This window comes from Parasteatoda tepidariorum, chromosome 5, assembly GCF_982258835.1.
Source record: "Parasteatoda tepidariorum strain Cologne lab strain chromosome 5, Ptep-v5.0, whole genome shotgun sequence".
Lineage (NCBI taxonomy): Eukaryota > Metazoa > Arthropoda > Arachnida > Araneae > Theridiidae > Parasteatoda > Parasteatoda tepidariorum.
The window spans coordinates 47,664,924-47,689,424 of NC_141759.1; the positions used below are offsets into that span (position 1 = coordinate 47,664,924).

Sequence of the window (24,501 nt, forward strand, 5' to 3'; positions counted from 1 at the left end):
CCATTACCGCACTCACATTCCTATCCGAAATATGCTTATTTATGTCCCCTCTACACCTACCTTTACATTTTTTAATTTTACATTACATTTTTTCATATATATATATATATATATATATATATATATATATATATATATATATATATATATATATATATATATATATATATATATATAAATGCAAAGAAAGAAAGATATGAGTTACCAGTCATTAATAATTTGAAAAGAGATACGTTGTAAAAATAAAAGAGAACAGTCGCGCTTAAATGAAATGATAAAAAAATGTTCTGAATTAATATCGAAATATCAATACTTTTAATAATAATATATTTTGGTAGACAAAACAATCTATATCTTCTCTCAGCAAAATAAATACAAATAAACACTTTTTCTATCACAATTTTCTTTTTTGAAGGATATAAAAAAAAAAACTCTATTTTAAAGAGCGTTTCTCTCAAATGGGTTAAAACTGAGGTCTATATTTAAGGTAAGGAAAAAACAATAGAATTTTTCTTGTTATGCTTTAAAACAATTGATGCATTTCGATAGCATCGCGATTTTAAATCAATTTGATCTAATACTATCTAATATATTCACTTACCTGCAAATACTAATGTTTGATGAAGCACATTGTTTCTTCTAGTTATTAATGATTACACATTGGAAAGTTTGGTGATGCGTAAGTATTAGAATACTTACTGATGCGTGAGTGTTAGAGTCAAATTTGCTTGAATGAATTAGATAAACAATTTATTAATGAACTGTAAATTAAATTTTTTTTTCTTGCAGCTTTTTTATGGATTCTGAGCTGTTTTGAAAATTTTTGAGAAAAAAAATAATCATGTTATTACGGAGAATATTTTGTGCGTACCACTGTTTGTTTTACTATGTTGAATTTTTTTTTTTTTTTTTTTTTTTTGGCTCTTTTCCTTCTTTTTTTTTTTTTTTTTTTTTTTTTTTTTTTTTTTTGCTATACGCAGTAACATTTTACTTAAAAGGCACAAAAGGCAGTCCTAAGAATCATGTTCGAAAAATCATCTGAAACAAAAAGAAGAAAAAAAACGAATTATTACAAAGGAGAGAAAATTTTTATCTCATTATTGCGATCAGCAATCACTGGCTATCTTTAGACATATCGGTCTTTTGACAAACGTTACCACAGTATTTCTAGCCATGAATTGCAAAAACTGCATCAATATATGTTTGTTCTCTTATTGTAGTCATCCAATGGGCTGGATTAGTTTTCAATTCCAGCGGACGTGCGTTTCTTAAGATTTCCCAAAATTCTTTTCTTTATTCAATATTCATATTTATATTAAAAACACAAGGCAGTAATTATAAATAAGTTAATCATAAAAATACTTAAAATTAATATTATGTAAAAACATTAAAAATGCAGGCTGGTGAAAAAAAGAAGAAGAAAAAGCTCAGTCTGCAAAACAATCAACTCCAAGAAATTCCAAAATTATCGTCTGCTTTTATCTTTATTTGATCTTGTTCTGATGCCTTTTTATTAATGCTTATGTCAGCTTAATTTTTATGACTTTTACAAATCTTTATTTGGGATTATGGTGTTGAAGTTGATCAAGTCTAGAGTTTCTTCAACTGTAGAGCAACCCCAAACTGAGAAAATTTCTAGCAACCCCAATCGGAGTTGTCAGAAATTTTCGCATTTTCTTTACTTATTCTAATTATTTTATAATTACCAAATATTTTTATATAGTGTATCTGAAAATAAATAAAGATATTTGTGTGAAAAGAAATTTTTCTCTTTAAATACCACTCAATCATAACTGTGTCAATCAAATCTGAAGTATATTGAATAATTGGGTAAAATATAGCCTACGTCACAGGTTGTGTTGTTCCTACTAAATTTAACCCATGAACAGCATTTTCTGCGAGCCTAACTTCAAGCCACAAATAAACAAACGAAGTGTTCGATCGTTTAAATAGCTGCTCGCCAGATTTTATTGCATTATAAAGAAAAGTTATTGAAACTAAATACAACTAAATAAACAACAACAACTAAAACAAATAACAACAACTACTAATAACAATAACTAAATAAAAAACAACTAAATTCCATTCGTTTAGCATTGCGTCATATGTTGCTCCTACTAAATCGAAGTAGTTGTATTTTTTTTCATATTATACCCAATTGCGTAAATCTTCGTAGTATTTGCATTATCATTAAATTGCCTGGGGTAATACAGTGATAAGCCACACTTTTTCCAAAGGTGATATTTTTGTACCAATTTTTTCCCTTGTTTTGTTTCACGATGAGTACTTTTCAAGCATCCAGAATTTTTACTAAACAACAGTATAAACTTCTCTTTGTTAGGTAAAAATCTTAGTTTTTCTTCCAAACAAGCTCTGAACAATTTGAAAATGTGGATTATTATTATATTACCCAAAGACCTTAAACTGAACTAAAATTAACTTTAGATACCACTTTCGTTCGGAAAAACCACAGCGACATGTTTACAGATATTTATACTTCATACCTTACTAATTTATTATTTTTTGTGGCATGCATACCTTCAAACCATTACGAAAACGATATATACTAATTAAAATTCTTTATTTGTTTTACATACACACGCATATAAGCAATGTTAGCTTATTAATTTTTTTAAAATTATTGTTCTTCTTTAAGAATTGAATTTTTTAATAATTTTTTAATCGCAAATTTTTAACTGGAAATTTTTGGTATGCTTTGTTAAATCTGAAAGCCAATTTCATCTTATTTCTAATTGAAAAATGTGAAGATAGAGTCTGTTAGGAATTTGAAAAAGACCTCTGAATTTTAAAATTAGTGTAGCGAATATACTAGATTACCGCATTTAGCGTTTTTTTTTTATTTATTGTTTCGATAAGAATTAGGCCATATCATCAAGTTTTTTCATTCTTTAATATCATGCAACCTTTAAGTTTTAAATAGAAGACAGTTTTCAATCCTTTTTAATTTTTTGATTGTAATAAAGAATGCCAAAAACTGCTCATTCAACTTTCATAATACTAGAGTTTTCATTGTTGAATAAATAATGTTCTCAATGTTTATTCTAGAAAGAATTTAAAATTGATGCCAAAATGAATAGCTTTTCATCTCAAAATCGTCTGCGCTTAGGGAAAAAAAGTAATAAGACAATTAAGCAGCGTTATGTTCAAACATCGGTTGGCAAACGAACTCACGGAAATTTTAAACGCTCGAGTGCAGTTAGGGTTAAGGTTCGTTTACTTTATTAGCGCGCATGAAGCGCTTTTAAGAAGATTTTCTTACAGTAAAAAAGTCATTTGTTAGATTCAACCAATTGTGACGATATTCACTTAAGAATGAGAACGGAATCGCCCATCGTGCAGCCATCTTTTTCGATGTAATTTCCTCAACGTGACCATTTTTCGAGCAGACGATTCTTTAAGTAGTGCAAAAATAAAAAGACGAAGGATGTCAATGTCTACGTTTGACTTGAAGAAACCCAAATCCTTTATTCATTAGGTCAACTGATACCTGGATCGCTTCTCTAAAACATTCGATAAGCGAAAGTTTGGGAGAGAGTTTTAGCTGAAAGATATGGATCTCTGAGAATAACAATGTTACCAAAGTGTGCCTTACCTGGCTTAGCGGTTATTACGTTTCATTTCATCTTGGTGGCATTTGCAGAACAAAGTAAGATAATTTTAATTTTTTGTGCTTATTCTGTCGTCCGAATCTGGCTCTCGGTGATAAATTTAAAGTATATTTTAAGATTCTTACTTTATTTAATAAATTTGCTAAATTCAACTTTAAATTTTTGTACAGCTTACAACTTTGCGGGTACAATCCTCTTAATAGAAATGTCGCATCTTCGATATCAAGTCACACTTTACTTAGCACGCGTATTATGGAAATGTACTAAAATATAAAGAGTGGTAACTCATTTATCTAGTTCTTATAGAGCTTATTTTGTAGGGACAACATATTTGCATAGCTCTCAACTTGTACGTCCATTGAAAAATAATTTTCTTAGTGATAGCAATGTCGGCGTTTCAGCCTCTTGAAGTTTAAAGTTAAAAAAAAAAAATTAAATAACTACGACAAATTAATAATTTGAAGGAAAAAATATGCAGATAAGATCTAATTGTGGGCTTATTATTCTTATAGATGCCTTAATAGTTTTGTTTTTAGAAAATTCTCCCAAACTTAATTGTTGGCTTACTACCGCCTTATAAAATCCTTTTCAACAACCGTACAAGTTAACCGGTATGCATTTCTGTCCACAAAGATGTTAATTTGCTGTGTCTTGTGCGAAAAGTTTTCTTAGCGTGAGAGTTTATATTTGAAATTGTGATTTAAAAGATTCAATTTAGAATGATTTTGCCTATAAATAATTAAAACTCATATATAAAACGCTGCTTCGTAACCCGGGAAACAAAGATAGATAACGACAATTACATATTTTTTGATGAGACGTTTAAAACATTCTCAAAATTAGTAGAATTACCCATTTTTCTACTTTTTGAAATATTTCGCCCTGTGAGCTGCAGTTTGCATTCCTGCTTTTCAATTTCATTAAACGAAAGTTCCCAAACACTATTCATGTAAAGGCGCTTTTCACATTTGTACATAAACATGCACTTTTATTCCTTTGACAAGAAATAGATCAATTAATGTTTTGAAAAAGGATTAACAATTGTTTCAATTTTAAATCATCTAGTAAAGTGAATTAATTTATTATCGATTTATTATATGTGTTAGTAATAATGAATTAATTGGATACTTATACGTTATCCCAAAAATTGTTAAAAAGCAAACTGAACTTATAAACCACTTTCTTATTTTTTCTCAAGAACTGTACGATCTCTATTGAATTATTTCGATATTGAGAGCTGCAAGCGGCCCCAAGCTCGCAGTTTCAGGATCAGGATCGATAGTGAGAAGTTCAAGAGATAAAATTTTTTTGACAATAATACATTATAAAGGTTGAACATCTGTCTGTTTTTTCACATGGTAGTAAATTCAATTAAAAGACTTTTGTAGACGCTGTGACACTTTTTGCAAACTCGCGCCGTGTCTTTGCGTTGAACCTCATCTCCGACCTCGTTGTCGAAGCTGAATCGCTATTCAACCTGGTATTTTTTTAACTTATGGTAGTCACAGACTAGATGGTAGTCATTGGGTGTTATGCTCGGATTTTAGGGGGTGTGTGGTATTGTACCAGTGAAACTGTTGCAGGAGAGCGACGGTCTAAGAAGTGACGAAATTAAATATGAGGTTCAAAGCAATAATACGGCGGGGAGCTATTGGGCTATAGTTTCACAAAAAATGATTGGGGGTCTACAAAATACATTAATTGGTGATTATGTAAAAAAAAAATTAAACCTTCAAAATGGGCCGGGATAGCTGGTTGAAAGGGCACTGGGCCCATGTCGAAGAGGTCGTAGGTTCGATACCCGCAATCTGAAGACTCCCCGTGAAGCAAATGGTTACTGATGCACGTTAAATCTGTCGAGTCCCAAAGTCAAATCATACATCTGGGAGTTTCCTTGTCTTCTGGATTAGTTCAAAATTACAAAGCTACGGTGCTGAAAATTAGTTGTAAACCTAAAATTGGGAGAGCTATTCAACGACGGTTATAAAAAAAAAACTTAAAAATGTTACAATAATTTTTAAAAAAATAAGCAGATTATCGGTTTATGAATACGAAAAGAGAAACACAACATATATTAATTTAAACCTATATATTAGCCCTTTGCAATCGAAAGGTGCCTCCTAGGCACCCCTGTCACCCATAAACTACCCGCAACTCTAAACGTTAAAACTTTTACGTTTTAATGCTAAGAGACACAGTTTTATTTAGTGGACTCTAGATATTATATAGTAGATGTGTAAATAATGAGTTAGTAAACTTTTGTGGTTGCTTCCGTTTATTTAACCTTTAAAAGGACCTCGTCAACGAAGGGCTAAATGTTAGAATTATAAACAATTAGGCTTTGCATTTCTAATAAAAATTTCATTAAAAATTTTATTTGCTATAAAAATTGCAGCTTTAATTAACTATCACTGGAAAAAATTTTACGCGTAAATCTGAAATGATAGAGGACGATAGCAATAATTCAGGCAGAGAGCTATTTAAAGTTTCAGCTCCTTTACGCAATCTCACCACATATAATGCGTCATTTTCTACCCAATAACTTTTTTTTTTTGAAAGCTTAAAAAATTCTGAATATAAGTACAAATATTTAGAGCAATATCTTTAATTTTAAAGAAGTTACGTAAAGTTCTGAGCAAACGGATGTAACAAAGAACGCGGCTTAATTTATGCAAAACACTCAATGCATTATGTTTTTAGCAACGTTGATAATAAACTTCCTTTTTTTTTAGTTGATAATAGAATAAATCTATTAGCTATAAACTTAGTAAAAACAATTGTAAGTTGAAAATTCTTACGTTTAATACTCTTAATCTACCCAACATTTAATACTGCTGCATTTTTTTTACTGCTTATAACAATTCATTTCGGCCGGGATAGCCTGGTTGGTAGGGCGTAGGGCCGATGTCCAAGAGATTGTGAGTTCCCGAAAACTATCTTTGTATTAAATGGTGACTGATGTACGTTAAAGTTGTCGGGTCATAAAGTCCTCTATGCTCCCATAAGAAATCATACTTATGGGGGTACTGAGTTGGAGATTGATCATTCTCTGGTTTAGGTCAAAATTACGCTCTGTGGATGAATTAATGGATGTATAAATGCTTCCGCCATATAAACGGGATGAGACTTATGTGTGTGGTAAGTTTATATCTTGGCCATTGATGGCGCCTACGGAAGAGCACCCGCATTGCTTTAATAGCATGCGATAACAACCATTCAAGTTTAGACAGCAATTGTTTTGATTACGCAAACACTAAATATTTTAACGAAAATTGTTAAGATTTTATCTATTTATTCAAGTTATTTATGTATAGTGGGGATTCAAAATCGTTAGTAATCAATTTTATTAAACAAAGACATAAATATCAACCCATGCATTTTATTCAAAACTCCCTTCAAAATAAAAAGTCAACTTTAAAAATGAAAAAATCAGTTTGTCGCTTCAAAAAGAAAAAGAAAATTTTATTCAGAGAAACAAGAAATTTGGCAGTTCCGCAATTGTGCAATATTGCATTGCAATATTGCATTTTCAATTAATAGCTAAGAGCTCTGACATTTTTAATGATTGATCCAAATAATATGATAAATCTACGTCTATTTGAATTAAGATAACTAAATAGTCCTAAGTGAATTTTTTTATTATTATGTAATTTTAACGTTTCTTAATTCGACTATTTTAGTTGTTAATTATTATGTTGCATTCAAATAAGTAAGCCCATATAATACTTAGCCACAAAAAGTGTTCTATGCATAAAAAACATCTAAATAAAAAAAAGTTTCATTTCATATATTTATAGCAAGTTCAACCAATTACTTCACCTTTAATTAAAAGCACAATATTTTGTCTTTAGATAAAAACAAGCAAACTTATATAAATAATAAAGTATGGTATGCAGAACTCTCTTATTTTTACAAAATAAATCCTAATAATAAAAAACTTGACTTACCACTAGTTTTTTCCTGCAAAAGAAATCACCGTTTTAAACAGATAAGCAAAATTTGGTAGATATTTGGTTCAAACGGTTGCCTTAATATAAATACTAACTGAATAAGCATTCTCCGTACTGTGTGAGAGAGATTAATCTTAGATTAAACTACCACTAAATCAGAACTGAATAACATTTTGAAATTCTGCACAAATTTGAGACCTATACTCTAACACAATTAATAAAGCTAAAATAATTTCACTTTTTGTTTGTTCCTGACGGCGAATCTATTTAACGATTAACTGTATTGAATATCTTTTGGAATATTGTACTCATGATTGTCGAAATTTACCACAATTAAGTGATTTTTTCTGGAACTTACTCCTTTCAAAAGCCCGTAAAACCCCTTTTATCTCTTCCTAATTATCTAAATTAATACTGCAAAGTATTTACACAGTTTCAATAGGTACCAAATAAACCAAGTACTAATTCTACCTGCATTAGTATGTTTGGTACCATGATACCAAAGTGCCTGTTACAGAAATTAATAAAGCACCATTGACGTCAATAATAGCATGGCGATTTTTATGTTCCTCTTGAATGAATTAGTGCCATTTCTTCATTAATTTTACTTTTTAGTACATAGCTTCAGTACCACTTACTAAAATTAACTAAGCATGATTGGTGTCATGTATGGAGACTTTTTTTAACTTTTCTCCTAAACGAATTAGCTCCATTTCTTCATTAATTTCGATATTGAGTAGATAGTTTTTTTTTTTATTTCAATTATAGTGCCTACTACCGAAATTAATTAAGCGTCACTCATAAATTTTTACTTTTCTCATAAATTAATTATTGCCTGTTTCTTCATTAATTATGCTTTTTAGAGCATAGTTTATTATTTTATTTCAGTTAGTACTTGTTACCAATATTAATTAAGCATCCTATACATCAATAATAGTATGACGATTTACTACACTTCTCTTAATGATTCAGTATAATTTCTCTATTAATTGTTCTCTTCAGTTCATAGCTTTTTTTTTAATTAAAATTAGTCCACTTTACTAAAATTAATCAAGCATTATTGGCCTTAATAATAGTTTGACGATTTTTTTCTGTTCTACTAAACAATTTAGAACTATTTTTTCTTTTTAGTAATTTTGCTTCCTGAATACCATTCATTTTAAACTATTTATTTTTATAGAAATACGCTTAAATAATTATAATATCGATATTTATATATATAATAAACACGTCGTTTTATATTACTTAAGGAATACTAATTTGGTGACATAGTCCGCCTAGTTACCACGTTCATATTAATCATTGAGTTTATCTGACAATAATCAAATATCTATGAATGAAAAATAATTAAAAATCTATGAACGGACAACAAAATCATTTTTTTTTAATACTGAGAGCTATAAGCAAGCAAACATCATTGGCTCTATCTTTTAAATTATATAAATTAACAAAGATTCGGGCAAATCCATGAATAAAATTATTTACTAAAAAATTTCTTTGTTAATTTGTATAATTTTTCCCCGTGCAAATCCATTTCGGTCAAATCCGTGGCTAAAATTATGTGCAAAATAGGCAATTCATGTTTATTTCTCCTTTCTATTTTCTATTTTTTCTTCTTAAATAAATATTTATTTTCTAAAACTATTTACTGTCAACTTCTTTAAATTATCCAGTATAATATTACCTTGCGCACATCCATTTTCGGGCCCATCCTTGGTGACTAACAAATCAAACGCACTTCAGTAATGCAGTAAGAACGCACTTTAGTACAAAACTCCTCTAGTTGCGCTTTTAGCTCAATTTGAGCTTTTATTTTCATTTTTTGAAATCTGGCAATCTTGTTACGAATATATTTTAAATCATTCTTGAACAATTTCCCGTTCATGTAAGTTCATTTGAATTCGCTACTCGCTTTATATATTTCTTTTCATGTTTTATTCTGTTTTTTCTTTATATTTTATTTTATGTTTTTACATTATATTTTTACTTATTGTGTTCTATTTTATTTGGTGTTATTTTTTTGTAAATTTTTTGAGTGCTCCTCACACTATTGTATAAATATATTTTGCTTCGGCTATATTGATACAATATTAGAAAGCACTCTTTTTTGCGGATATAATCGTGTGAGATGATGAAGAGATTATATCTCTTATTTTCCGGATTTTTCTAAGAAATTTTAAAATTTTTTGTCTTTTTTTCGGATTTTTTTTTGCGGTTTTTTTTTTCATTGTTCTGTATTTTTCCCTTGTTTTCTGTACATTTTGAACTGTATCTATCTATCTATCTATCTATATATATATATATATATATATATATATATATATATATATATATATATATATATATATATATATATATATATATATATATATATATATATATATATATATATATATATATATATATATATATATATATATATATATATATATATATATTTGTTTGTTTCGATATCTTAGCATCTTTTTTTTCTCTTTTAGAATTTTAACAATTTGAATTTTTATGTTGTAGGTTTTGAAATACTAAATGATTTTTCACTGCTAGCACCAGAGACACCATCAGGTAATTAAAATTTTAGTATAATGCTAATTTAAAGTAACAAAAAGTTAAAGTGCATAGATAACATTTTCTTGCCAGATGAACATATTTAAACTATAACAGAGATGTCAACTCACTCCGCTACTTGGAAAAGATTTCTCTTGTGGCAGCAAAATTTATATTTTAATGTATGATTTTTCAGTCTAATGAGATTTTTGAACGGATCTTCAATCAAATCGGCAATCGGTTTCTCTCGTTCTCTAAGTTACAGTTTTTATGCAATTTAATAATATATTCCTCACCAGAATTTTTTAAGTTTCCTAAATGTCCCCACTTCTCTGCTACCTAGGGAGTGGAATGAAGAAGGCGATACAATATTTCAGTTTGTGATGCGATACGTTAAGGTCACATGTTCTTTGTCTTAAGTGTTATTTACAAAGGAGCTGACAAGTTTTTTTGTATCTGTGCAAACCTATTCCTTCTTTATAAACTTGCAGATTCAGGCAAAAAAAAATAGTCTGAAATAGACTGACTTTGATAAACATCTGTAGCTTTCGGAGCATAACTAATTTCAGATTTGAAATCCCAACACCCAAATTAAGTATAAGTAATTTTATAAATGCCACAAGAAATTCATATCCCAGTGCTTAGAAACATTGATCAAAAATTATTTTGCCCGAGTAAAGTACAATAATTCAAAAGTTTAAATAAGACGCCACTTTAATCTTTCTCTCTCGTGGCGAGCCATTTTATATTTTATTTTATTTTATAACCGTCGTTGAACTGCCGACCCAATTTTTGGGTTTACGACCACTAATGTTCAACTCCGTAGCCTTGTAATTTTGAACCTAATCCAGAAGACAAGGGAACTCCTGCATCAAATATTGGGAGAAATTTGCCTTCGTGGAGGACTTTTTGATGGAACTAACCCGCATTTGCGTTACATGGAGAGGGAGACCACAAGAACCTTCCATGGTTAACCTGACGGCAAGGATGCCGTCAGGTTAACCATGGACTCTAACCCATGATCCGTCTACCACTGAGGATATCTCACATCAGCACTGTGGTCTGTGCAAGCCGGATGCGGAATTCGTATCGACCAGCCATCACAGGGATAGAACCACGGTTCACCTCAAAGGAAGGCGAACGTTCTATCCCCTGAGCAATCGCGACTCTTTGGCGAGCCATTGTAAACACTAGCAAAAGTAAATAAATTTCTATTAGTTTTAGTTTTTGAAACTTTACTTACCATTTTTATAAAATCTTATGGTTATCAAAGGTTTCTTCTTCACTCAAACTGGCACTCTTTAGTAAATAGCATGCAATTTTCATGTCTGTTGCTAGTTGCAACAGTTTTTCTTGACCGTTTAGCAAAATACTACGCGTTTTGCAAAATGTTGTATAGCGTTGTAGAAAATTAAAAGCAAGATCTGACAGATTTTTTTGGTAATTTTGTCAATATTTTCAAAGCACTCTCCGCGCGAGCGATGGAACAAAGTGGCCTTTTATATTTTTTTCCAATGCCCACCTGAGGAATGACCTAGATCATACAGGCATCTGAAGGGCAGATTTGTTGGCCACTCTTTCAGGGGGACCACATTAGGTGGGCCAACGTTGCTCCCACAGTAAGGACGAATAGTACTGAGAAGTAAGGAACATCCATGCCTTGCCCGGGATTCGAACCCAGAACCTTTCTGATGCAAGGGCAGTTCCCTATCCCTTTGCAATGACTTACATGTTGTGTCGAAAATAATTTTAAATCAAATTTACAAAAAGAAGAATATACATTAAAGTGTAAACATGGCTACCACTAAAAGAAACTTTTCCAAACGGCGTTGACAGTTGGCAGCCATGGTAGGTAATGCGCCTTTTGGAAAAGCCTCCACATAGACCGCTAACCTTAAAGTTCTACCACAAATATAAAAAGAAACATGATGGCTGGGATTACTGTCGTTGCTAGTTGTTTTAGTTTATCAGCAAAATGAAATTAATGAATTTGAATTGTTTTTATTTATTTCGCTGCAAAAAAACAGAAATTCAATTTTAAAAAAATCTGTGCTAATAATACATTAAACAAAGAAATACAATCAGAATGAATGTAGTTAATTAAATTGCAAAAAAAATCATCAAAATCCTTATGCAATGTATTCTATGATTAAACCCTTAATTGTTTTGGAAGAAAAACTGATTTTAAAATGAAGTAGAATATTTCTATGATTCTAAAGAAGCTGTTATTTCAAATTTTTGGATATAAATTTCATTGGTACTAAATTTTCGTAACACTAACTTTGAAACTTAAAATTAATTTTCAGGTTTCCCAAAGGTTTACCAAATTGTTTAGATAATTTTCATTTTAGTATCAGTTTGTTTGCTTATGCCATGAAAAGTTCGAAACATTGGTTGGCGATAAATGCTATTTGGCGAAAAGATGGTAGTGAATTCATGGAATGAAATATATAATTTTCATACCTGTTAACTTTACTGAAAAGTTTTATTCTAGCGGTCGGGTAACGATAATGCAATTCAGATTATTGTGAGCTCAATCAACGCCTCCTGTAACTGAAAGCCTCCACACGGTTTTTCATAGGTAGTCCGATCAGACCACTGTAAAGTATATTCACTTACTGAACGAGTCCTTTAATACAGAATATAGTTAAAATAAGAAAGTGGTAGAAAATATATGACTAAAAATTTATTTTATTTATGAATATTACTGGTTTGCCTTATTCACTTGTCAACCACTACAGATTCAATTCTCAAATATATAAAATAAATTTCTCTGAATTACTTTTATAAAAGGTTTTGGGTTCATGCGCACAACTGGTACACTTTTTAAACAGTCTGCACGGACTTCTTATGAAAGACCGTGTGGAGGCTCAATATAGTTGTTGAGCTTTAGACAATTTAAAAGCAGTTTTGGTAAACAAGCTGGCTTAATATATGTTTAAATTATCGAAATCTACTAGTAGTCAAAATCATTTTAAATTATATTTATTCAAGCAAGAATAAAGTGTGAATAAATAAATTTGACCCACACATATATCAAACGATAAATTCTTCTGGAAAATTCGGAAAAGTAGGCAAGCATGCATTTTCAACTGTGCATTTTTCAAACACACATTTTTCAGACATGCATTTTAAGTAATTCCGATTAATTTAAACACGCGTTTTAATATATAATCTGTTTTTTAAAACACGCATTTCAAGGTAAGTATGTCTATGTTCTTAAACGCGCATTTTCAGAAACATCAAAAATGAAAAGTTAATCAACTAGATTTATGCTTTTGTGATATAAATATTTCCATTTCTTTGATTTAGATTTAGATTGAAATGTAAAGTCAAATCTGCTTGGGGAAAAAATTATTATTTCGAAGTATTTTATGATTTGAATATTTTTATAAACATTTTCTCAATATTAATCTCTTACTTTTAATTAAAAATAAAGCTTGAAAGGTTAAAGTGATATAAGTAAGTATCCAGTACTAGTCCGTAACTTGCGCAAAGGCTAATTTTAACGTTTTTCTCGAAAGAAATGTTAAACATAAAACTTTCCCTATAATTAACATTAAGGAAAAGCAACCTTCTGAGATATTCCGAAAACTAGTCATGCAAACCAAAAGCAATAATCGCTTACAAACTACAATCACTTTGAGGATTTTACCGAAGGTGATAACAAATGCAGCAGAAACAAACCTTCATGGTCTATTGATTTATGAGTGTGAAAATAAGAACAGAAGTATTAAAGCAATAAGTTGGGTTGATTTCTTTTAAACAAACACAGAAATCCGACATTGATTAATATTCTCGAATTCGTTGGAAAACTGCTGAAGCTTAAAGCCTTTTTTATTGGCAATCATTTTAAAATGGAATTACAGCATAAAGGAATTAAAGTTCTCAACCAACATTTAAAAAAATACATTGAATACCAGTATAATATGTATCAGAACGAAAGTTCGTTACCCTGCGATGTCAGAGGCTGTAAATTTTTTCCTGTGATATTAAGTTGAAACCGACATTTTTAACACAAAAGCTTCGATAAAGCTTTTGTCAAGTTTGAAGAACATTCCCGATTACAAACCTTCCAACTTTAACTCTTTTCAAAAAACTTTTCTCGGCAGAAGAAAATGCCATTTCAATTGAGATTTTGAGCTGGAGATTTTTTTTTTAAAATTAAAATCTTACGGCGAATGAACTAAACTGTATAAAACATCTGGGCATTTGGACTAACTGTATGTGCAGCCTAGTTATAGCAGGTGTTAAAATTTGGCAAACATTAACTTTTTTCAAAGCTATAGGGGTTGGACAAAATTACAGAAACACTTCGATACTAACTCTATGTAAACAATATTTCTTTTATAAACAAATGTTTCGGAAGGTTTTGCACAGTAAAACTGTTAGAACGATTTGAAAAATCATGCTTGAAGCTTTTAGAAATTGTCTTCTTTTTAACCATCCAAAGTTTTCACCGACCGCAATGAGCGTGTAAAGTTAAAAGCTTATTTCCTGATTCAATATCACTATAATTAAAAAGCATTCTTATATAAATATTTCTGTATATATTCTATTGCAGTAGAAAATTGCTGATATTAAAAAAGAAGTAATAGACTTCCAGCGCTTAGTTTGGCTGCTCCAAATTTTGCATGGGTGAAAATGACACCATAATACTTCAAAATTGCTGATATTAAAACTAAAAAAGATGTAATTGACTTCCAATGCTCATTTTGGCAGATCCAAATTTTGTATGGGTGAAAATGACACCATAATACTTCAAAATTACTGATATTAAAACTAAAAAAGATGTAGTTGACTTCCAATGCTAATTTTGATAGCTCCTAATTTTTTGCATGAATGAAAATGATACCATAACAGTTCAAAATTGCTCATATTAAAACTAAAAAGGATGTAATTGACTTCCAACGCTTATTTCGGTAGCTCCAAACTTTGCATGAGTGAAAATTATGCCATAACAGTTTGGTGATATTAAAACTAAAAAAGAAGTAGTTGACTTCCAACGCTCATTTTGGCAGATCCAAATTTGTATGGGTGAAAATAATACCATAACAGTTCGAAATTGCTGATATTAAAACTAAAGAAGAAGTAAACTGACTTCCAACGCTCATTTTGTCAGATCCAAATTTTGTAAGAGTGAAAATGGCACAATTTCTAAAAAAATTCAAGCATGATCTTTCGAACTGTGCAAACTGTTTTGTCATATATTTTGTCTCAAGACAGTTGCTCGTTAAAGAAAGATTCTTTACATAGAGTTGGAATAGAAGTGTTTCCATAATTTTGCACATGCCATGTATGTTCACGCTGTATAAATCTTAATTAATAAATGTTATTGAATGTACAGAAAAGAACATACTAAAGTGATTCTTAGTAACTTTTTATTTATATTTTCAGAATCCGTTCCATCATTCAAAACTAAGGAAGTGACATCTACAAGTACTAGAGAAATTTACGATCAAATATCACCATCTCGAGAATCCACGACTCCTATGTCACGAATCCTGAAAACAATGGATACTTTTCATTCAACAGACAACGCATCATCTACTTTAGCGACAGCACTTTATGCGCCACCTACATACAATAGTGACAACTATGCTCAACATTATTTATAAGAAGAAAAAGTGATTTCACTTCCTTCAAACTTTTAAAATTCGTACACATTTTGTTTCTAATAATATTATTAACAAAACAATATTGGTTTCACTATTTGATTACTGATTTTATAAATGCGATGTAAAATGGGTGTATTTTATATCAATATATATGTTTAAATTTTTTAAAAATAGTGGTGGTCAAAAAAATTATAAATTAAGTTTATAAATGCAAGGAATATATAGAAAACATACATTTTACTACCACTTTAAATCTAGAAATAAAATTTTACACCAAATGCGTAAAAGTTGGCAGGTATGCAAGTGTTTATGTTTATAAACCTATATGTTCTTTCTAAACTTGTACATTTAGATAAAAAAAAATAATAAACTAACTAAAATTGCAATTCCAGATATACAGATTTGAAATTCTCACATCCGAATCCGGTAAGATCAAGTATTTGTAGAAATGCAATATTTTTTTTTTCTTTTTGTGTATTTTTTTAATTGAGGACTTTACGAAATTACAAAAGAAATCTGCAAAAATAATTAAATTTCATTATTGAACTATTAAAGTAGCCACAAGGAAATTTTTTCATAAAATTCGTAAATGGCAACTATCTATTTCATAGACACGCACAAAAAAATACTTCTTTCAAATTATTCATAAAAATAATGGTATACCGTAAATCGAGATTAAGTTGTTGTCTTAGCTAATTTAGCCATTTTCTATGTCAAGCAAGTACTTGAAACAGATTCATGATCCTTCTATTGTTTCATTCATGAAAAGGCAAAAGCGCCAAACATTTTAATTTATCAACTAGACAATGTTTTTCCAGTTTGAGCGTAGTATGTCACACTTTTGTTTTTAAGTTTAGCTCATTTTTAAAAATTTTAAAATTTGGAAAGAAAAAAATATTGCACAAACACTGGAATTTGAGAGAATTTTTTCTTTTAGCTTTTTAGAAAAGAACCAAGGTGCATGATTGTTTCCAATATAAAAACTCTTTATTTTGATCAAAACTACATAAAATATTAAAACTAATTTGCTTCTGAGTAGAACCAGATTGTTTTCGCTTTAATATTTCAGCATAAAAAAATATCAGTTTTATCTTACAATTTCAGAGGAATAGTATAGAATTAATTGTAAACATTAAAAAAATTAAAATTTATTGTGCTTTGATAAGATATGTAAAATCAGTGTATTAGCTGTTGTTTTCGTATACAATTGTATATATATACATAATATAATACCTAAACAACTTAATTATTTGTTTCTTTTCTTCTGAAAATATTTCTTTTTAAATTTAGCAGGAACAAATTATATAAAATTGCGAAAGGATTGTTTTTGATAGAATATGCATACGATTCACATTTGACTTATTTTTAGAAGAAAGTGTACAATACATGTTTGAAACTGAACACCTGATTTGAAACTGGACTAAATAGAAAAGCAAAATCCTTCGTATTTTGTATCATTGATGCTCACTTGTATATATCTTTGAATTTCATCATAATGTATGTATATATTTTATTTGCAACATTAAAACTTATTTTAAACTAACGGAGTAAAATCCCTTTAAAATTCGAGCACAAAGAACATACACCGAAGAGCCATTACATTATGACCACCCTCCATCTATAACAATGGGCTCGCCCAGATTTTCATGGTTTCTCGCCCAGGAACAATGTTTTCATGGGGCACATTAGGACCCATAATCCTCATAGAACAATCCCTGACGTCTGTAAGCTACTTGAACATAGTTGCAGACCAGGTTCACCCATTCATGGCAACAGTTTTTCCTGCGGGGGATGGTGTTTACCTACAGTATAATGCACCATGTCATAAGGGTCGAATCGTCGAGGAACATTCCAGTGACTTTCAAGTCATGTCTTGGCCCCTAAATTCACCTGACCTTAATCCAATAGAGCATTTGTGGTCCTACTTGGAAAGCCAAATTCGTGCTGCCACGCTACTTCCTCACAATATGAGGGAATTGCAGGACCAGTTAGTGAGCGCTTGGTACCAGATACCTCAGACTACCTATCAGCACCTTCTGGAATCAATGCCACGGAGGGTGCTAGCAGTTTTGAGGGTTAAAGGTGGTCCTACATGTTATTAGCAGTGTGGTCATAATGTAATGGCTCTTCGGAGTATATACAAATAGTAGAATATGTTAAAAATAATTATTTGAAAAATAGAAATTTGGTTCATTTACACACAGGAAGGTTACGAGTAAGAAAGTTTTGAATTGAGTTATAATAAGTATCTCTATTCAAACCAATTTAAAGTGTACTAAATCAAAAAATAACATGAATAAAGCACAAATGAAAGTATTCAAATTGACGCAATGTCCGCAATGTGACGCAATGTCTTATGCAATGTCCGCAATTTCCTTTGATTTAGTCTTAAAATATTTTTTCTTTTTGGATGAAAAAACTCATCAGAGTGAAAAAAAATTATTTTATGAATTCCATTTAAATGAACCATTTTAAAACTATAATTAATTTTCAATTAATAAGAAATAAATTATGCATTTTAATTTTCAGTAATTAATATGAACATATTTTAGAATATTTCTTGCTGTTTATCTATAAATCTTGATACAAAAGCGACAAGACATAGGTGCTATTATTACTGTGCAGATATTTGCAGCCTCTCTCTATATACATTACCCATAATTTTTCATCATAATTAAAAATTTCGGCCAAAGAGAGTAAAAATAATTACATTATAACAAAGACAATTGCTTTTCGAATGAAACAAAAATGAATGAAAAATTAAAAGGTGGACGTAACAATAAAAATAAATGATAAAATTAGTCCAAGCGTTGTTTAAAAAAACGAAAGATTGGTCTCAAGACATTAAAGTAAAAATTCTAATTTAGTTTTAACTTTTTTTTTTTAGATTAGCGCATTTTTTGCATGCAGTTAATATCAAAATCGAACATAAAATAATCTACAAATATCAGCAATCAAAACAAATGAAGAGCCCGAATTCTATTGATCTACAAACTGACGAACATGGGAATTTATATCGTCATGGGAATATCAATAAGCATGTTCCCGAGGCAACGCACAAATATCTATGACTGGCTAATATTAGAAACCTAACAGTTTAGTTATCTTAATGCCAGTTTGAAACACATTCTTCTTATTTTTATATCCTAGTTGTCATTTTTAAGCTTTCTAGTAAGTATACTTTTTTAAGCAATTTTTTGTGTTTTTTGAGTATGAACAATCGTTTTGTTTAAAACATAGTGGCGGGATAAAGTTTATTTATGTTTGAAGCAACTTTGATACTTCATTATCCATTTTTCTGCTAATTATCTTTTGTTGGGCCTCATTAGTAAAAATTTTTCTTAGACTAAGAGCATAGTGAATGAAGCAGGAAAGTGACATTTTCACGATATTTATTACTAAGGGAAGCTTCAATTTACTTCCACTTTAATTTTAACATAACTAGTCAGCATTAGTTTTGAATGTGCTTGAATTTTTTTTAATTTCAAATTATATTATACTAAAATTACAATAAAATGATCTGGATAGCACTTTTTTCTTCTAACCCTGATTACAGCGATTTGAAAATGTCACTTATCCACTTGATACACTCAGCTCTTCATACTATAGATAATTAATACTAGGTTTACGGGGCGCGTCATTTTGACGCATTTCGAGTTTTGCAAGGAAAATTAGAAAACCCGTTTGAAGTTTTATTTTATCTCTTGTAATGACTTTTAACCGTTGATCGAGGTAAATATATATTGAAGTCAATTTTCTTCAAAAGCGTTGAAACTTTGAAATTCTCTCTGTTGTATACCTATCTCTACAGATATGAGTCAAATTGACGCGATCGTAATTTAGACAAAATTTTCAGTAAACATACAAGCATCACATCAATAATAAATAGGAATGTACCAAAAATACTTCGATCCGTTATCCGATATCGTTATCTCAAATGAAACAAGCGATAAACAACTGTTGCCGATAAGCAATAATAGAAAGAATGAACGCCGAATATCAATTGAATTGATGTCAGAGTGTCAAATTTTGAAGGCTTCAGTTACTTAGTTCGAGTATTGAAAAATAAAATACTAGAATATTTCCTTTTTTTTTTTTCTTATGGTATATAATACCAACTGCTCAAGGCACGCCAAGGTAATTAAAAAAAAACTGTAAATAACTACTAAGTAAATATTACAAATATGAAGTGGTGAATTATATAAGCCTACGAATTATTTAGAAATAGTGGTGGATAAAAATATATTAAATTGAATTTATTAAACCAAGTATTACAATTGATAAACTACCACTTTAAAATATATATTTGCTGTCGCAAGTTAGCACCTCTGTTAGTGCTGTTATATGTATTCGTTCATGCGTCAAATTGACGCTTGTTCGTAGAGATCAGGGCTAAAGAGAATAGAAGGGCTAGTTCATTCCGCTCTTAGAGCTGAAGCTACGATTTCCCTCCTCATGACGTCACTGTGTCCACAGATCTCGGAGATCGCAAGCAAAGATATTATGATAACTTTGCATCTTTCTCTTTATAAAAATAAGTTAGACTTTTTCTGGTTATTAGCTTTCAAACTTTACGTAATTAACACATTATTTCCGTTCATAAACATAGTTCAAAAAAACTTTCTTGGTTATTATATTAAAAAAAAAAACATTTTAATCTTATAAAAATGTTTTACTAGTTGGCGAAAATGACACTATAAATACCTTATTTTAAAAAGTTCAGTTTTAACTTTAATTATTAAGAAAAATGAAAGCATATATCGACACTTTTTTTATCTACACATTCTTTTATAACGATAAGTTGAGTTAAATTTAGAATCCCTGATTTTAAAATATGTCGTTAATAGCAATTTGTTCATACTTAATCATTAGGAAACATCAACCTTAAACGCTAATTACTGAAACAAAATAATAATTTAGGTTCATAATGACATTAAAAATTTTACAATTGTTTATAGATATTTAAATTTACGATGATATAATTTATAGATATTTAAAATGAAGAGAATATAATTTTTAAAAAAAATCATAAATATTTAGAATAACTATATTAAAAAATATGTTATGAAATTAGGAGAATTTCAACTATATACTATATATTTTATTTATACTTTTTATTTACATTTTAATTTTCTTTGACTTTATCCATTTTTAAATTCTTTTCACTTGCCTTTCTTTTTGAAGTAACGAGGCGGTTTCTATTTAGATAATGAATTTTTATAAAAGTTCTTAACGACAGAATAAACGTATTACTGTTTAATATTAACTGTGTCATTTCGAAATCCATTCTTTACATAGTTGTTCATTTGCTTTATTAGGGAAGACGCGGAAAATTATATTTTTTCATTTTGTTTTTGTATCAGAATTTTTGCAAGTTGCAATCGCGCAAACTGCCATTTCGATGATAGTTTTAAATTCTTGTAAATTCACTGCAAAAACTGAGGAAAGTCATTATAGAAAATAACAAATGTCTTAGAATATCTCGCAAAAAGAAATGATCTAATATTAGTTAGAGCTAGTAAGGCCGAACGCTCCGTTCTTGAAGTAAAAGTGTGAGCTTTGCGCCAAAGTGACGTCACTAGAGAAAATCGGAGGATTGGCGCGGCGAGAGTTACTTCAAAGGAGTGAACCAGCCCTTCTATTCTCTTTAGCCCTGCGTAGAGATAGGTATATAAGAAACGTCCGTAAACCTAGTGTTAAAGACCTTTCTTAGTAAAATTTTGTGCGCAGCAGAGATATATTTTTGGCTTAAATCCAACGAGATTCCAACTACTACGGATTCTCACTAATTTTAGTAAATATAATTCCTTGTGGTAACAAAGATATTGTATTTTTCAATAAATTAGAATTCAGATAATTTCGTCTACCTCAAAACTCAAGTAATTTTAACAGATACATATGAGATCATATAAACAAATGCTTAAGATTTAAAAAAAAAAAAAAAAAAAAAAAATCTGTTTATTTTAAAATTTTGCTTTAGTTCAATTACAGTGTGACCGCAGTCTGGAAAAATTCAAAAACTAGTGATAGCTATTTTATATAGTTACCGTTAATTCTAAAGGCTTTAATTCCTCGTCAATTTTAAGAATTCAGTTGTACCATAAATATTAATTATCATTTCGTTGTTAGTAATTAGTTAAAAAATTTAGTTTCCTCGATCTTTTTCTACCAGCTTTTAAATAATTCCGGAAATATCATGAATTTTGCCATTTGCTACAGCGATTTTTAAACACGTTCACGCCGGGAAAAATGAAAATACTGGTACGGAAAAAGAGTAAATACTGGTAGAAGAGCTATTTCAATATTAGATAATATTCAGGAGGAGTTAATCTATTCTCAACAATAGCAATTCACTGCAAGAAAATTAATCACGGCCAAGAAGCAAGTCAATATAAAAATTGCATCCGTTAAAAAAAATTGGTAGTTATGGATTTTTATTATTCCCGGAAAACAACTAAAAAATGAAATTTATTGTTACCAGTTTTTACTCCGGTGCGCTGCCAAGATGAGACAATCTAGCGTGACCCACAGGTGGGGCACCCTGGCGTGAACGTGTTAATATCTTACTAAATGTAGCTATTCCGTAAGGTGGTAGAAAAAAATTATTTTGTAACCAAACTTCATGATATTTGTTACTCGAGGAACTAAGCACGTCAGACTCTTAATTAATCTTTTCTCTCTACTTGCCACACTCCCATTTGCATGGAATTTTTTTAATGAAGCATAACAGTTCTAAATAAGATTAGCATATATACTTTAAAATAAAAAACATAACACTAAAAATTTATTTTTTAAACTGGTAGGTTATAAAATACTATTCTTTTTTTAATAGAAAATTATTGCTTCGCCATAATACATCAAGATTACCATGATCAGGAAAATCTTTTTAAGTTGTAGCAAAACTGAAAAAACCATATTGCTTTAATTTCTTAAAAAATTATATTTTCAAATCAATTGAAAATCTAACAAAAGTCTTCGGATTAATTTGTAATTCTCAAGTGCAAGCTGAATTCAAATATTTTTTAATTAGCAACCTCTTAATTCAACCCACTCCTTTTCGTATAAATCTTTAATGTTTTAGATCTTTCCTTCCATAAGTATTTTAAATAACAAAAGAAAAAGGTACTGAAGACTCGAATCTTTCAAACATTTTCGCGAACACTTTTCCAAAAACGCTCTAAAGACGATAGACGCAAGAGACGATATATTAAACGAAAGAAAAATTAAAATTTGCTCATTTTAAATAAAAATGTTTATAAATCATTCAGATATGAATAGGTTGTTAATTCCAGTATTAGTTTAGATGTTATATATGTTTAAATTATTTTTTTCTGATCCGCATTTTTTATTGCAACGGAAATTAAAAGCAATGGAAAGATGATAATTTTCTTGTCTCTTGTAGCAAAAGAGCAACACGGAACTTACAGTGGTGGCCAAAAGTGTGGACACTTTTTGAAAGTTTCATGTTTTTCAACTTTGTGTGCTTGTAGAATATATTAATTTTCTCTTAAATACAAAAATTAATATATCAAATTGAAGGTAATTTAATAATGAATACAATATTACAATATCTGTATTACAAAAGAAGTTATGCAACTAATAGTAAGATCCATCTTAGATTTGCATTTTTTTAAAGTGATACTTACACAATCAATACTTAGTAGGCAGTGGCGTATCTAGGGTATGGCAGGTATGGCGGGAGCCATGGGCGCAATATTTGAAAAGGGCGCAAAATCAACCAACACCAACGTTTCTTTTTTTTTTTTTTTTTTTTTTTCAATTTTTCGAAATATTTTGATATTTTGTTTGTTTAAAAAAAAAAAAAATTTTACATACATACAAATAAAAATTTTAAAAACAATAATACAAATTTTAAAAAAATAAATAAAACATTGAAAAAAATCATTTAGAAAACTCTCCAGAATGCAGAATAAAAACTTCCAATGATCCGATCCTCAGATAAATCTTTATTTTTCCAGTACCACAAGCAAAAAGACAAGATAAACATCTCTTCATATCACATTACCAGGATGTAAAAGGGCAATTATCCGGGTATGAATAGAACACCTGCAGGCAGAGAATAGCCCTTTGGTGGTGACAGAGGGCAAAGAAATGTGAAAACCATGGGGTGTCCCTGTCCAGTTTATAGAACCCTTGCTGTAAATTGGCGTAAATCCTTCCAAAAAGGGAGGTTTTGCCACACACGGTGGGAATGACTGTCACAAAACATTTAAATACTAAAAATAGGAGGTGCCTCTGTTGCTTAAACCAATGGTAATACTTAACAATGAATACACCCCATCTATTCTTTTTTTATGAAAAAAAAAAGACAGTCATAAGTGTATTTTAAACGAAGTGTTAGGATTTTCTTATAATCAAGGATTAAATTGTAAGTAATCATTTCTTATTTATGAATATGAATTTCTTATTATGAATAATGCTCACTTTATTATTTCACGTTATATTTTGTAGCGATCGATATATTTTCTAGCAATGCTCAACTTTCTTTAAAATATTTTATTGAGTGGTAATTAAAAACGAAACCATGCACAATTTAAGATAATTCTGGAAAAATTTATAATTTTAACCTGGAAAAAAATTATGTTTCACATGATTTTTTTTAATTATTTATTAATTATACGTAGAAAGGGAAAATGGTTTTACATTAAATAAACAAAGAATCATACAATAAATATAACTACACGGAGCAGAGCAAGTTTGCATCTCTGTATATGTAGATTGAGAGGGGCGTTTACTACA

General features: G+C 29.7%; 2 protein-coding genes across 3 annotated transcripts in view; both read left to right on the plus strand.

Annotated features, from left to right (window-relative positions):
- Positions 1-3,444: 3,444 nt before the first annotated feature.
- Positions 3,445-15,867, plus strand: LOC107449065 (uncharacterized). 2 transcript variants are annotated; one of them, XM_087163804.1, is made up of 3 exons: positions 3,445-3,667; positions 10,091-10,141; positions 15,521-15,867. In XM_087163804.1, the coding sequence occupies exons 1-3, from the start codon at positions 3,592-3,594 to the stop codon at positions 15,739-15,741; spliced, it is 348 nt and encodes a 115-aa protein (XP_087019930.1). In that variant the 5' UTR covers positions 3,445-3,591; the 3' UTR covers positions 15,742-15,867. The 2 variants fall into 2 exon arrangements, with proteins under 2 accessions (XP_087019930.1, XP_087019931.1); XM_087163805.1 differs by lacking the exon at positions 10,091-10,141.
- Positions 15,868-18,764: 2,897 nt separating this feature from the next.
- Positions 18,765-24,501, plus strand: part of LOC107455361 (arginine kinase) — a 70,837-nt gene continuing 65,100 nt past the window's right edge. The window contains exon 1 of the mRNA XM_087163800.1: positions 18,765-18,912. The gene's annotated coding sequence lies outside the window, so the exon portion shown is untranslated. The remainder of the gene's footprint in view (positions 18,913-24,501) is intronic.

Excerpts from the sequence above, each read along its gene's own strand:
- LOC107449065 (XM_087163804.1), top strand. The coding sequence starts at position 3,592 with ATGTTACCAAAGTGTGCCTTACCTGGCTTAGCGGTTATTACGTTTCAT. Across the intron at positions 3,668-10,090 it reads GGTGGCATTTGCAGAACAAA|GTTTTGAAATACTAAATGAT; the intron begins GTAAGATAATTT and ends TTTATGTTGTAG. Across the intron at positions 10,142-15,520 it reads AGCACCAGAGACACCATCAG|AATCCGTTCCATCATTCAAA; the intron begins GTAATTAAAATT and ends TTATATTTTCAG.